Raw genomic sequence first — 17,841 nt, forward strand, 5'->3', positions numbered from 1 at the left:
AGCAAATGTCTCCTTGAGACGGGTTCTTCAGGCAGGTCAGCTGGCAAGGGGCCGCACAGAATGTCCTCTACGTCCCCGGCGTTCGGGGGTCGCCTCAGGATCTCGGTTCAGCGGGCGCGGTCGTCCAGCCATCTTGGGCAGGAGAACACTGTGTGCTCGGATGTGTCATCTGGGTCCATGACACAATACCTGTCGTCAGCGCGCTTGAGTCTGTGCAGGTAGCCCCGGAAACAGCCGTGTCCGGAGAGTGCCTGCATCAACCGATAGGTGAGGCTCATTTCTGGTTTCGCTGGCCACCGTCCGATGTCGGGCAGCAACCGGTGCGTCCATCTCCGTCCGAATGCCTCCGGAGTGGCTGCTGACCGGTCCCATCTCGCTTGCCAGGAGTTCATATGGATATTTTCCTCTCCTCGGCTTTGGTCGCGGCCGTTGTCGTTGGTCCTAGCTGCTCCGCTAGCCGATCCTTCACTCTGGCCCGTTCGTGGGCGAGGAGGTCTGCCGGCAAGTATTATAATAACTATAAATTATAATACCTATGTATAATATTTTATACAATGCATGTTAAATTTCAAAGATTGTATATACTATTTAATATAGTTTAGGTATTAGGTATACTTATCGTATATTTATGTATTATTATTGCTTATTAATTATTTTCAAAGCGTTACAAACCATGCTGCGTGTGACTATGTGGTGCATGCGGGATCTGAATCTGAATATTATGATGTATGATATAAAATTTATTAGGTACCTAGTATACTTACCTAATACCTATATTACCCAAATATTATTATTGTTACATGGACCGGTGAAGCAACACAAATGTAACGTTATTTATTTTACATTTTATCACATACGAGTATACGACGGCCTAATAATGTTCAACTCAACGGAAGACATTAGTAATAATTTGTGATAATAAATTTTATGGACCACCCTAGCTGGAACAGTTCATCTCATCGTCGAGAAAGCGATGATTGATCCGTCTACTTAGCTGAGATGTTATAACACATGTTTGATTAATCGTGCCCATAATACATTATCCTTTTATAATATATATACCGACCCAGGTGCAGAACTCGAGCCATTAGAGGTAATCGGATGGAAAACAATATTGTTATCATGCAACACAATGACAGCCGTAAATCTGAATCATATATTCAGTAAGTACTAAGTAATGATAAATAATAACATTAAATATCCAGATGCACGCGTTAAGGAAAAATTATAACATAACCACACAATATGGGTGGCAAATGTGGTACTTATATATATTGTACTATATTAATATATATTATATACTTATATAATATATTATCTATATATATGAATATTCGATTTCCATTTATGAGAAGAATAATGTTACTGCTGGTATTTAGGTACTTTGCTGTCTCATTCAAATATTAATATAACCATAACTGCATTATATACACAATTATTGTAAAATCAATAAGGTACATTCATCGCGCACAGCTCAGAACCTAATATAATGGATTAATAATGTCGTTGTAATTGTAGTTATTTTATAAGCGTCCATAAATAATTATAAAATTAGGATAATATATTTATCTTAATAGTTTTGTATAAAATATAATATTTGTTGAGCAATAAAACTAATCAAATTAAATAGATCTTATTAAATTTACCCGTCGTCATTTTCTGAAAAATCTTTTTTAACACATTTTTATTAGCGTACCTACTACCTTTATATTTCTTACTTTTACAGGTAGGCAGGACATAGATAAACAATTAAAGCATTGTTATTCCAGAATAAATATTGTATACACTATAGTGTACGAGAAAAAAGTAAAATTATACTATAAAAAAAAAAAAAAAAAAACGAAAAACAATGAATGTATTTTAGGTACCTATAGTATTTACATATTTCATATTAGTACTTATTATTATAGTAAATGGTGTAAACTAAATATGAATATATGACATCATAGGTATACATCGTATATGGCATATTATTGGCATATAAGATATACCTAACATAATATGATCAATAAGATTCAATCTAACGGTACGTGAATGCAACATGGATGAATCTGAAATATATTTTATATAATATATCGTATATGGTATAATTCAGTATACGCATATCAACTATCAAGCAGAGTAAAAATTAAAATCTGTTTTCAATTTTTTAAAAATGGCGTTAGCAAATATATTTTGATACGTGTAATTATATATACCTATAATACTGATATATGATTATATTTTAATAGTAATAATAATATTTTAAATAAATATTCCAAAAGTTAAATATTTTTTAGTGTAATTGATGTTAAATAAGTGGATATATGGTGTTATACGTATTATGTTGTATGTATATTATTCGGATGATGGATTTTAATTTAAATATATAAAAAAGCTGTGATTATGTACTGAAAATGTGTAGAAAATGAAGTACTTACCTAATTATTTTCTATCTGTACGCATATTGTATATAGTGTGTGCAAACATCAAATTCTATTTATACAAATACAATTTGTTCTTCAATAGCTCACATTAAATATACACTATAATAACAGTTATTTCGATAGCCATAGAGTTCATATCGATCTTGAGTCATATAATCAAAAAGGATTGGTAATAAATTTGAATTGCGATATAATATTTAAATGTCTGCGAGTTTTATGGCCATATATACAATCGAATAGCGGTGATATTATTATTTATAGTACCTATAATAATAATAAAAATAATAATAGCGACATACAGAGAGTTGGATCGTTTGTAATACCTAATTTTATATGAATCGTAGGTATTCCTATTTTAATTTTGGTAATTATTGTTTTCACGGGAGTATACAGTACTGCAGTGGTAAGTTTAACGAGGGAAAATTAAATACTTCAGCCGCATGCAAGCCTATTTTCAGAAAAGCCCATTAAAAAAGCCCATTTAGACTCCATTAAAAAAAAAAATTGGGGAGCCACAACACCGGCCTCCGGGCATCTATTTATAGACGATCTATTATTCGGACTCAAATCTGGATAACTATTCAAACTAGTATTATAGCCATAAATGTCTAGTATAAATAGGTATACATGTTGGCTGCAGTTTTATAATATTTTATAATAACGTTTATATATAGTGACAAACAGATTTCGGTGTTGACTACCGTCCGTCGCATGTGGTAAACCGCGTCGGTATGTGACAGTAATTAATAATAACAACCACAACCATAGTATTACAATACGCAATAGTATATACCTACAACGAAACGTTAGCATCTCATCAGTGGTTGGTCTCGTATTGAGATTTGACGACGGCGGCGGCGGCGGCGCGGCGGTGACGGCTGAAGAGGAACCGAAATGTAATTACGAAACCAATTATTATACCCGAACGTCGTGTCTCTTAGCTGTATATTATGGTATACCTATATACCTATTGAGATTTTGGATTTCAGATGACGACGGCGTCGTGAATGAATGATTATTGACAAATCGTCTGCTCAAGCATCTTGGGAGGCCGTCTCATCAATCCGAATAGGTATAGGTACAAGACAACCATGTCGTATACGGGTTTTATATTGTTATTATTATATATTATTATTAACACCTTTACGTATAATATATTTATATACATACGAAACGGTCAGACCACCGCCATACGGACGTTATTGTCTTTGCTCGTTATTATTATTATAGCTTTCGGCTTCTTGTACGGTAGTGCGGCAACGGCGGTGGCGGCCGTTTCTCAAAAATGTCATTATTGTTATTATTATTATTACTACTATGTATTGTTATTGTTATTGTGCGCTATTAGTGTTGGGTTTTTTAAATTTCTCTCTGTCTCTCTCTCCCCACGCACACATTAAGCCACATTCATATATTACATTATATTATTATCGTCGTTCACTCTCCGCTCGAGAAGGTATACGCACTGCTGTGCATAGTGGTTTAAAATTCTGTAATATTGTATTACGTACTTAGGTAGCCACACACATTCGTACACAATTACGCTTTGCCTTATATAAAATATGATGTATAGGTACACCGCATATAACACTAACATGCTGCACCTCGTATATCCTATACCTATACCTACCTATCATTTGTCACTCTTTATACAACCTATAAAGATATAGGTACTCGATGTGGCCACAGCAGCAGCTGCTGTTGTATCAGCTATGGCTGCACATTTTCTGCGGTGTAGTGTTATTTATATTATTATATATTAATCACTTAGGTTTTTAAGTACCGTCGCCATCACAAGTGACCGCAGCCGCCGTCCCGAAATGAACCAATACTGCACGGGAAGTGTCGTAGTAATAAAAACAATAATTCGCTCGTGTGCGCGTGTAAAGCAATAAATAATAATATTATATATGTTATTATTTTCTCCAGTAGTTCAGAACAATCTGCAGACACAACGACAAATGCCTCGATGGCGGCGATGACTTTAACGTAAAAATACGTGACCTCGAGCCATAGAATAATATTATTAGTCACCATGGTCACCATCAGTCACCACTGTCCACCTCGCTATAATATTATATGTGCTATTTTATTATTATTCCACGTATAGGACGCTGATCCTGCGTAATAAATAATATATATTGAGTATTTTACTATAACTTAGTTTGGTGTGATCAATTTATTGTACACATACCAATATATTAGATACGCACGTAAATAATGATAAATACCTAATACGTATACCTTAAGTGCCTATAAATAGGTATTTAACTTTAAGTTGACTGAACTTAACTTTATTCCGGTTATTTTAAAAAGGACGCTAATACGTACCTTTAAAAAGTAATTTCTAATAATATATATACGTTGTACAGTTCTATTTTCTATAATGTTATATTAGTTAAGTTAAATTATACATAGCTATACCTACTATGTAAATACTGTCGTATTTGCTTATTAAGAGGTCGCTATAAGTACTGCTAATTGCTATAACATATATTATATATTATTATTATTGGATAATATACTTGCATAATACATGCACCTGCCCACGTAATGGTGTAATACATATAGATATTCTAAATGTATATTTGTAAAACCATATCACCATTATCAACTATCATCATCATCATATATAAAAAATAATGTCGTGTGTTTGTTATATATAGTTTATAGGTACTCGAAACTCGGTATAATCTTGGAAACCTCAAAAACAAAGCCATATTATAGTCACGGTTTGGTTGGTGCTCCCATTATTAGTATTTATGTTGGGATCTACGTCCGATTGCAGTGTGATACATTTTGGCTCATAAGCATGAATGAATTTTGTTGGCTAACGAAAATTGAAATTTTTTTGGTACTCATATAGTGTTGTCACTTTGGTTATAGAAAATAAAATAGTTACTAAGAACCTATACAACCAATGGTAACCAAACATAATAACCATTATACTAATAACTATAATATAGTAGATATACTAAATACTTAGTATTTTACTTAGTGATACATGTACTTATAGGTAGATAGGTACTGCCCAAATAAACTGCATTTTAAAATGTCATTATTTGTGAAAAATATATTAATATAGTTTAAAATTTTCAATTCCTTTACATATTGTTCAAATTTTAAACCTAAATATCTATAAAAGAAAAAACTGTTTCTATAATTAAAATATTTTTTGCAGATTATAGTAACTATGATCTATAGGTACTTATGAGAAACTTAGAGTCAGTTTGTACCATCTCCAATAAAAGTTAACCGGAGTTAAATTGGCCAAATTTGCTCGGTTAAATATCTGTTATCAGCTGCAGATTAAGCGTAATCGAAGTTTAACCACAGAATAGATTAAATTTACCGTAGACGGTACAACTGGCCATCAGTGTCATAAATGTCCAATTCTTAGCTATACAAATTTAACATTTTATACATTTTTACCTAACTAAAAAATAATTAGCAAATTTTTGGAATTGAAATGTTATGGAATGTCGTTAATACTTCAAAAGTTCATCAAAATTTCAATTTGAATTTCCGGTAAACTTTGTATGCTTGTTTAAGGTAGGAAAACTGAGGAATCTTCTGTTAAATTTTCAAATCTTAAACATAAATAAAAGATTTTTTATGAATTTCTAACTCGAAATAATTTGCAATTTTTCGTAAGTTTGAAGAATTTTTTCAAAATTTTAACTTCAGATGTTCATGAAAAATTGTGGATTTACGCTCTACTTTTTTTTTTAATTTCTACTATCAACAAATTATAAGGAATCTGGTATTCAATTTTCATAATTTTAACTGAGCAAACATTTTTTTATCGACAAAAAAAATTAATTAAAATCGAAATATTCTCAGGCCTATAAATAGATCAAAAAGAGTCAAAATGTTTTGAAAATTATATGGTGTAAATAAAATGGTAATATAAATGTGAAAATTTCACAAAGGTGTCTATATCTGGTCATTTTTTTTTATATAGTTACGCCAAAAAATGAAATCGATTTAAATAGGTATAGGTACGCTCCTGTCATACCAATATATACCATAAATAATTATATAAGCTACTATTATAATATTGCGATTATAATTTATAAATATGCATATAAGCTGCAGTAGGTATACCTATTAATACAATAATAACAATACATTTAGCGTATTTTATTATTGTATATTTTTCCTGGGGTGAAGTCGTATAACATAGCTATAATAGATACAGGCACATCAAATGTTGGGCCCCTGTGCTAAATGTCTTTGCTGGCCTTATACAAACATCCAAAATAATACATATAACCGTTAAAATATAGCAATATGGGTGTCCTATACCTACACAATTTCCAAGTCATAATAATGTTTAACCTAGATCTTAAAATAACAAAATTACCTATACTATAAAACAAGTAGGAATTTCTATAAAAGTTTCAAGAATTACAAATATATTTCAACGGCCCCCGCCTGTACTCCAACAGCCCTTGTGGGTGCCCTAGCTGTAGCTAGACGATATATATAGTTGTATTATATAATATATAAATCATGGCATCGGATTTTTCACTTCATTATAATAATATATTCAAAAAAATTTGAATTACATATTTCTAAATATTTAAGTTTGACAAAGATTGTAATTTTTAATACGCTTTTATTTATATTTTTAACTTAAAAAATTAATTATTATATATTTATATATATACGTTCATATAGGTTTAGCTATATTGATAATATTATTTAGATTTAATAAACTTTTAATATGTATATGTACCTATAAATATATATAGTTGGTCATATCGATCCAGCTATATATTATATTTGCTGGTATACTATAGGTATATAATATATCCATCACAATTTTTATAAAACATTTAAATATGTTATATTATGGTAGGATATATGCATGCTACTTTATTTGCAATTACACAATATGTTGTTTACAACAAGGAATTAAAGAGTCAAATACCACATTTTTTTTCTTAAAACAGATTCGAACACATAACTACGAGACATATGTCTAGCTAGTGTATATGTGTATAAACCGCTGCTATTGCAGCTATCGAAAATGTACCTATATAATCCCTATTCCGAGGATACCGAGGTTAGTGTAGTTACCTAATGTCTAATGCCTATATATTTGTACGTATTATTTAAACTGTAAACATAATATTTATAGGTATAAGTATAGCTATTAGGTATTATATTATATCGTCCCCGTTCATGCAAAACACACCAAGTCCAAAAACATGATTTTTGAGTATGAGCTTTTGCAATTTTTCCAACCTTTAATTCCATAATATTATGTAACCAAATTTTTTTTTTGCTTGTTTTAATTGATTTTCTCTTAAGTAAAGTAGTCATTTATAAATGGCTGTAAACAATATTACACTGTGAATTGTATTATTCTTATTATAGTTAAAATACAATTTACTAAGTTGGACTTAGTGACTTTTGCATAGTTTACATGGACTTAGTGTGTATTGCAAGTATCTAATTGTTGACCTGCAGAATCTAAATAATATAAAATAAAAACTCATTTTAATACAATTTAATTCTTTTTATTTTTTTATAATCAATAGGAAACATTTTATATTTTTTCATAATATTATAATGATATTTATAGGTATAAAAAATGCATAAACTTTAACATTTTAAAGAATAACAATTAAAATAACATTTTAGAAATTAACATAAGCAATATACTTTAAAATAAAATAAAAAACTTTAAAAAAATATTATGTAATAACTTTTTTATTCTGAAATCTTATCAGAATTTCTTTCAAGTCCTGAATTTAAATTTAATTCTCAAAATAAAATAAAATGCATAAACAAATATAAAATATAAATTAAAATAACTTTCACTTTTAAAATGTAATTAACAGAATGATTTTAAATAAAAAAAAAACTTAATAGAAATAGGTACATAATACATATTTTTTATTCTGAAGTCTCATCATAATCACTTTCTAGTATAGGATTTAAATCTAACACTCTTAATGTGGATGGGAGAGAAGCATACCAAGCATGGTATTGAGAAGGAATAACATTTTGCTTGCATAACTTTTGCAAATCATTGTACTTAGCTGTTGATATTGGTAACATACTTGTATCGGCTTTTTTAAGTTGATCAGTTTCTTTAGGTACAAACTCAGTTCGTGCAGTTGACCTTCTTTTGACTAATTTTATGTTTATTTTAGAAAACTCATCAGAATAATCATATCGATATAGCAAATGATTTGGATATTCTTTGTCATATCTCAGTGTTTTTATTAAATTTAATTTTTAAGTTTAAGTAGTTTAACTATTTAACTAATAGTTCTTATCAAAATAATATTCTAATCTTCGCGAGAAATAACTATTTATAAACTTCAATAAATATAAAATAAGTATTTATAATAAATATTTATAATCAATTGAATTGTAACCACTAACCACTAACCACGATTAAATACTTTAAATCGTGATTCTAACTACTCAATAATGATAAAAAAAATAATAATATTAATAATTTATAGATTAAAAATGGACTTAATTAATTTTGCATGTTAGTAACTATATTCTATGAATCAACTCATGCAGTCATGCACAACGCATTAAGTCCACGTGTGGACTTAGTGTGTTCTGCGTATTAAGGAAAATATAGAATGGACTTAGTTAACATTTTGAATTGTATATTAAACATCTTTAAATAATATTGGGACTTAGTTGAATACAGCACATTATTGTAGATATTTTTAAACTGAATTTTATATGACAATAAACCGGAAAACCCGATTTTTGGACTTAGTGTGTTTTGCATGAACGGGGACGATATAATATTGTCATTACTATAATTGGGAACGGCATTATCGGTTCATCACTCGTCGTTACAGATTCGACACGCCCTGCAGACATTTACCTAAATATATAATATTATTTATATACATAAAAGGTATTAGTATATGCGTCCTCCGATTAAAAATTATATTTGAATACAGTATACATTATAATAGCTATATAGTATATATGTATGTATTCAGTATACCACACTATATAATAAACGCAGAATAAGTAGTTATATTGCCTATATATAGTTAGTATTTTATAATATAATTTCTGTAGGTATATACACAAATAAATATGCATAAACATTACATTCATGACATTTTACAATATTATAATAATATACCTACCATATTCTGTTATTGTAAATATTATTATTATTTATTACTGTAATTAAAGTTGTTATCCATGTAATAAAGATAATTATTATTAACTGATTTCGAGCTTTTATATAATATTATAATCCAGCATATTATATTATATTAATATGTTTCTGTAATATAGAATATCTACCTATATTGAACAGAGCTGTAGGGATGTTGAATATTATTATAATTTGAAAGCGGGGATCGCGATCATTGTCCTTATTCTCCGCGTTTACCTCCAATCATTATATTCATATTATTAATAATTTAATCAAAATTATCCTTCGGCGATTTGTTCTACGTACGGGGTGAATATAACACTGACCACCCCAGATTAAGTCACTATATATCATTATACTATAAATAAAGATGATTAAAAAATATTATAATATTCGGTTGCAATAAATATTCGAATTTGGCGAAACCATAATAATATAAATACGGGCGGCGGCGGCGGCGGTGGTTTCCTCTCGCTCAGCATGCCAAATGTGGGCGTGTACGTCGCACTACAAAATGGCGTACAGATGGCCAATGAGGAGCAGAACGCCAGACCGCCCACCGTGCGGAGGGCGGCGACGACGACGGCGGCGGCGGCCGCGGCCGCGGTTGCGACGGTTGCGGGCTCGGTACAGGCACAAACCGGTCAGTGTCGATCGCACGCCGTCGTAACCGCCGCCACCGCCACCGCGTGACTTTTCTGGAATTTCGCCGCGACGTTCCGTACCGCTATTTCTGCGCCCCGCGAAAAGCGTCATTTCTCGGTACACACACACGCACACACATTAAGGGTAGTATTATTATGATATTTTTTCAATAATTCGAATACGATATCAATGTACGATCTACGTACACCGGATCTATACCTACATACCTAAAATAATTTATATATATATCGATAACGTAGTTGTTGGATATTATAATAATAATAATGTATATAGGCACATCGCGTCCGCGGTTGAATCGTGCGTGCGCTGCACACTAATCTATTAAAAATAATATGTTGACATGTAATATTACATTGCATTGCACTCGTACAATATTATATTGTGGCATCTGCAAATTTTAAGTGTATACGACTGCGGTTATACATAATAATAACGACGATGATAATATATACATATAGGTATACGCGCACATCATGAGTATAGTATATGCCTATATATAGATCAATATAAATGTACGCGACGAGTGCGCCGAAATTCAATATAATAATATATATTGCATAGAGTTACCTATATACAACACACGCGCCGCATTTATAAATATAATATACCTATATATATATATATTGTAATATTACATCAGTGAATTATGCGGCGGCCACCGCCGTCGATGCCTCCGCCGTCATCGGCGACCATCGCTACGGCTGTGCGACTCCGACTGCAGTGACGATCGGCAACCGGCAGCATTTGAACACTGCGACCGAGACGACGATGGTCACGTAATTAGGATGCCGCGGCCGTGCAGAGAGACGTACGGCGACCAAAAGCCGCCGTACAGTTACATATCGCTGACGGCCATGGCCATATGGAGCGCTCCCGAGAAGAAGCTACCGCTGTCTGACATCTACAAGTTCATCAGCGACCGGTTCCCATATTACCGGAAGAACACCCAAAGGTCAGTTATATACCCGTCGCGCATCAATGCAATGCACATTTAAATATATATATATTTTTTTATTATTTATCTCTGACAACGGCAACAATATGGCCATAATAGCATTTTGTAGGAGCTAGGGTTACGGTTGGTTGAGGAACACGCGCGTCTATACATGCCTGCCCCTATGTATATATTATATATGTGTGACGAGGATTTTTCACTATAAACACCCGGGTGGTCACCCATCCGGGAATTAGCAACGTCGGCCGATGCCTGACCTCGGAACACGTTAGTGACTGAGACCAACCACCGAGCCACACAAGCCCCCCCCCCCCCCCCCCGAATAATATATAATAATTTATTTATATACCGAAGTAGATATATTATACATACGCATTATTATATAATATAGTGTTATAGGCGTATATTGGTGTTTTGATATACGCGAACCAATCAAGTATAAAGGTATATTGGTATATATTCGTAATAATATAACGTATTAATATACACTATAATGTATAAATTATGAAAATAATACATAGCTATACCTATAATATGGTACTGATGCAATTATTGTATTTGGTCGTATATATTATATTATATATGTACCACATACGCCACGTTATATATAGGTATATACGTGCGTGCATATAAGTAAGTCCAATCTGAAATAGATTTAGAATTTATATCAATTTTTAATTCCCCGACTCTCCAATGTAGACCTATAAGTACGCAACTGGTCGTTTAAATTTATTTCAAATAATAGAAATAGGTATATAGGTAAAAATATTTTAAAAATATGTCGGAAATATTGTACTGTACATTATTTTGTTACTAGCAGGAACGCATAGATCCGAGGAGTAATTAGCAACTGTTGGTGATAGTTGGTTTTTTTTAATTTTGAAGGCGCTATTACTAAATTTGAAATCAAGTTTATAGCTGTTTTTATCGAATGAGGAGGTCTGAATGGAGGGAATAAGTTTGAGTGGTATGAGTATGATGGAGCATTGGTTATTAATCTGAACATTTTATTTTGAATTTTTTGTGAATTTAACTTTTTAGCTGAGTTTCATATAGGTAGATATTTTGTATGGTATTATACATTTATACATATCATATGGGTTTGGAGTAGGTTGTTAGTTTTAAGGTGGATTTTTGAATATTTAACTAGGGAACAGTTAAATCTTAAATAACATAGAATATACATACGTATTATATATAATAATATGTAGGTAAGGTATATTATACTAGCCAACTTGGAAATCGAAATTTGTACATAAATAACAGATATACAGATTAGTTAACTGATGTTTATTTTTTTTTTTTTATTAAAGATAAAGGCCTCAACATCTAAGGTTATTAGCCTACAATTGTAACAAATGTGAATAGAAATAACGTAAAGTATTTACAGATATTTACGATTTGTGATTTAAATGTATGTAATGAAAAAATTTGTAAATTGCTTCAGTGTTCTCTTCGCTGAGAGCAGGTCTGAAGGATGTTGAGTTTTTGAAAATTTACCGAGGTTCAGCGTATTTTGGGCATCTAGTGACAATGTGGTCTATCGAGAGGTGATCATTGCATGTGTTGCATACTGGAGCAGGTTCTTTGATGATGAGGAAGGAATGGGTGAGGTGTGTGTGACCTATTCTTGCTCGAGTTATAATGACCTCGTCTCTTATTTTAAGACTACAAGAGGGAAGTTCCATTTTTTGATGAGAAGCTTGATGTTCCTTAACTTATTTGAGAGGTGGACGTTGCTCTAATTTTTCTGCCGAGTTTCCAGAATTTTGAGGTTGATGGTGTTGCGTGACTCTGCGGATGTGGTTAAGTTTAATTTTAAGGCATTGTGAGAAATTGTGGCTTCATTTGCGAATTTGTCTGCTGTTTCGTTTCCAGAAATACCAACGTGTGAAGGGACCCATTAGATCAACCGATATTATATCATTAGAATTAATATATTTTAAAACAAATGCACCTATATATTCGTTAATTTATTATATACTAGTTATAAGTCAACTCGCTATATATGATTACTATTTGTCTTTTGTTTTTTTTGCGGAAAAAATCCCCAAACCCTCCTAAACTGATTACGTTTTATACTTCTTGGATTTGATTAACACACAGAGTTATAAAATTAACCTGTAGGTTTAACTTAAAACAAATAATAATAATGCCAAGTCATTCGCTATTCATTCAGCGGACATTGTTTTATTACTTATCAAAGGTAGGAAAAAACATGATAAACACATGAGATGTTTCTAGTGTTTCTACTATACCGTATAGCAGACATCTAACAGCGCTATATTATAATATGCAATATACAGTGTACTGGTACCTATACCTATAGCAATGGCCTTTAACCTTATTGGACTCGTGACCCATTTCAATAATAATTCATTTTTTACGACTCGTAAGTAAAAAAATCGTTGATATTCATAAATTCTATTATATACGTATATATATTATTTGTAAAACCAGACCAATTTTTAATTAATTTAGTATTATGTATTATTAAATATATAAATATTTTTTTGATCCGTGCAAACTGCAATTTACTGATAAGAAATATGAATTATTAAATTTATGGATTATTTGCGATTTGCAACTCATTTCTGAAGATCACACGGTCCACTGATTGAAGACCACTATATCATAATATACATTATACCTACCTCTTAGTAATAAATATTATACTATCATCGACTACCTATCAAATATATAATGGGTACATTTTAAAGAACTATTTATATAATACATATACCTATAGCTAGTATACGTACCTATAACCTACAGACTTCTTTAATATTTGATATAATTAATAGTATATGATAAGTTCTTATTGTTTTGTAAATCATGTCCAGTACCCAATGAGTAGTTACTATTATTTGTAATTTCATGAAATTCGAAGTTTTATTTTCAATATTGCCGTGTTTTTTTTACAGTACACTGCAGGATACTTGAATGACACATATTATTGGTACCTATACTTGAAATTTCATACTGCGCACTTTGTGCTCAAAAACACATTGCCTATTTTATGTTCGCTGTACAGTCTTTTATCAGAGAATCACTTCAAAAAATGTTTCATATCATATATATTTATTGACTTTTAATAAAGGCCTACACGAAAAACACTATACATACCTATTAGTCAAACAAAGTGGCACGTTTTGTCGTTATTTTCTTTCGCTAATAGTGAATATATTATATCAAAGTAATAATAGTATTTATAGGTACGAAATACGCTGAAACAACTTATATTTATTATGAATAAAGTAAGGTACAATAATAGTATTATATGTGTCAAGATACTGCAAATATATATATTTTACCTATACTTTAATTCAAAAAGACCCTGCAGAATAGTGATATGCGAGTGCACCCCTGGCCTTTCGCCTAAAATTATAGCGCCACTATAGAACCTATACCTATGGCTATTATATATCATTATATCCATATACATAAATGCTATAGGAATTAATGCACTCAGATAGTATATTATATAATATATTATAAACGTATTATGTATATAATACGCATAAACACGTGCAGTTTGATCACTGTTGGTTCGGCCGACATTGGCGCGGTCACCCATCGGAGTTGAGGGCGAGCGCGCGCGTTCGTGTGGAACGGATTGATCGCCGCGTGACAACTGAAATATATATATATATATATATATATATATATATATGTCTATCTGCTTATTGTATATTATAGTATACTTACGCAAGTTTTAGCATATAATATGTATACATTATATGCACATAGTCACACAGGTTAGGTTAGGTTAGGTTGGGTTACGTACACTGAAAACAATGGATATAATATGCGTGTGTAAATATATGTAGGTATATACTTATATATAAATTCAGTACGAATTATATAACTTTCATACTAAATCGTGTCTGTACGCCTAAATACACCAACTGATACGCAAGTATTATTATTTTATGTGGATATATATAGGTTACTATATAGGTACCTATATAAATATAATATAAGTTATTATGTATTTCTATATAATATTATAACCACTCTTGACTGGTGCAGTGAGTATATACGAATAGCTGTATTGCTGTATATATATATCAATTACTGTAAAATTAATAACTAAATTAGTATAATCGGGAAACTTTATTTTCATTATTATTATTACAATAAAGTACCTACTTTCTGACATTGTATGCGTATATAACTATATAGGTTTATATTGCAGCGGTATAACCAGGATTTTGGATTTGGAGGGATCAATCATTTTTTTCTTCTATGTGAAAAAGCTCAAAAGCAAATATAGACAATATAGTATACAACTATACAAGCATTCTAAAAGCAACCAATCTCATATTAAGTTGTTCTCACAGCTGCAGTTTAAAATTAACAAATAATATACATTATGAATTTCTAACTCAAAATATTTTGCAAATGTTTTTGATTTCGCAGACAAATTTTGTCAAAATTCATATTTCAAACGCTCATAAAAAATATTACAAATTTAAAAAAAAATATTAAGCTCAACATGAGTCGATATAGGTATTTTGAAAATTGGTCGGTGAAGAGAAAATGCTAATATAAACTTTCAGCAAAGATTTCATGTAGGTACATATCCTACGTGTTGAAAACCTAGTTTATTTTTACCCCCGACATAATATTACGGGGAATAAAAGTATCCTAGGTTTATTGTACCGCCAGTAAAAATATACTAGGATAATTTTGCCCCTGAGGGTAAAAAAATTTGATGGTATTAGAAATCTGGGATACTGAAGTTTTTGAAAACTTTACTGCAGGGCATTTAAAATGTTAACCTTCCGAATGTACCAACTAAATTCACTTTCCCGCTAGAAAATAAACTAAAGTTGAACACACAAAAAAAATAAAAACATCATTGTAAAATTAATGCATTCATCGCTCCGCTCAGAATCTAAAAGGTTATAAATATTGCATATTATTTAATATTTTATGAACTATAATTATAGTAGGTACTTAAATTTCAAGATAAATATTATATAGTTATAATACAATAATATAACAATATTAAATTAAATGCACTACCTACGTATTTTTATTATACATGGTTAGGTTTAATTTATTTATTTTATTTTATTATAAAAAGTATATTCACGGCAGCAACGGCCTTTGGAGATTTCAGAAAAAACGTACAGTGATACACTTTAATTAAAATAAATATATTACACTATTATTTTATATTTCATGGTATATTGAATATTTTGATATATTTGAATAGGTTGCAGATTAAAGCAGTAAGGTTCGGTCCGAGATTTACTTTAAGGTGGGTAAAGGAGAGAGGGATTCTTCTCGTACTTGTTGGAAATTCCGTTATAGTATAGGTATATGTTATACTGCAAACTGTACGCCACAAGTGTAGCAGATGGTAGAATCATCCCTTGACATATTATGGTATCGGTGGGTGAATGATGTGTGTCCTATTTTGAGCTGGTTGATAATTGTTTCTTGAATTCTGGAATATGTTATTGTAGATGGGCCAAGAGATGATACGTTTAATTTAATTGTATATTATCATTGAATTCATGACATTGTTGTGTACAGACCACGGATTCTTATGCAATAAAAAGTATCACAATATGCCATATGATATGAGCAATACAAATTGTAAAAATATTCAAACATTTGAAAAAAATGTATTTATTACAAATTTTCAAATAGACATTAATTTTATAATTTATTATTCATTTATATTTATTATGTATAAAAATGAATTTAACAACATATAATTATGTATAGGTACCTATACTATACAAAAAAATCATTTTTTCAACGAAATTAGTTGACAAGATTTTGAAAAAATATGTACTCGTTTTGTTAAGAACGATACAATTATAATATTAGGTTATCGAAATATACTATATAGGTACGTAGTTGAAAAAATGTATTATTACAATTTTCTGTTGACGAAATACAATAATTTTACATCTAGGTATATTATAGGTTTTGAAAACCTTAAATATAGGTTATAATATAATTTATCTTTAATATGAAATAAATATCAAATTGTATCGAAATATGCAAGAATATGCAATAATCATCAAATATGCTAAAAAATAATTGATGTCTATAGTTTGAATCTACTACGATTCGTAGGTATAACTAAACAAATTCCAAAAGCATAAATGTAAAATACTGCTCATATACAATGATGACTTAATCATTGTCTCCCATTTGCACAAATTAGTAGATATCACGACCACACACTAATTTACACTGATGCACCACAAAGTACCATGGTAGATGCGGCCCTTTTAGTCCGAGACTTCGTTCACCATCATCTTTGTATATATATATTATATAATTAACCACGGCAAATAATAAATTATACAGTGGAAACCCATGCGATTTACCAATGCTGTACAATTTACAGTTTCATCAAATAGTAAAATATAGTATGTGCTTTAATAATTAGCGACTCTCCTAGCGCTCTAACCTCACTTCACGAAGAAACACCAGAAAATAAATTAGTACAGTTCATCCAAAAGCTCATTTTCTCATCAAAAAAACAAATCAATTTTATATGGGTCTCATTTCACGAAAGAATCCAATGAAATTAAAAAAGCGGATGAAGTGTTTTTTAAGCCATTACCAACAACATATCGTAAAAACAATTTCAACTAAAGTCTCGGTAA

The 17,841-nt window shown here is 30.8% G+C and overlaps 1 protein-coding gene across 2 annotated transcripts in view; it reads left to right on the forward strand.

The window, feature by feature from the left end:
• Positions 1-10,225: 10,225 nt before the first annotated feature.
• LOC132949292 (fork head domain-containing protein FD4-like) overlaps positions 10,226-17,841 on the forward strand; it is a 49,646-nt gene continuing 42,030 nt past the window's right edge. For both annotated transcript variants that reach the window (XM_061020106.1, XM_061020105.1), the window contains exon 1: positions 10,226-11,200. In XM_061020106.1, the coding sequence (XP_060876089.1) occupies positions 11,034-11,200 (167 nt within the window). In that variant the 5' untranslated portion in view covers positions 10,226-11,033. The remainder of the gene's footprint in view (positions 11,201-17,841) is intronic.

Source organism: Metopolophium dirhodum, chromosome 7, assembly GCF_019925205.1.
Source record: "Metopolophium dirhodum isolate CAU chromosome 7, ASM1992520v1, whole genome shotgun sequence".
NCBI classification, from domain to species: Eukaryota; Metazoa; Arthropoda; class Insecta; order Hemiptera; family Aphididae; genus Metopolophium; species Metopolophium dirhodum.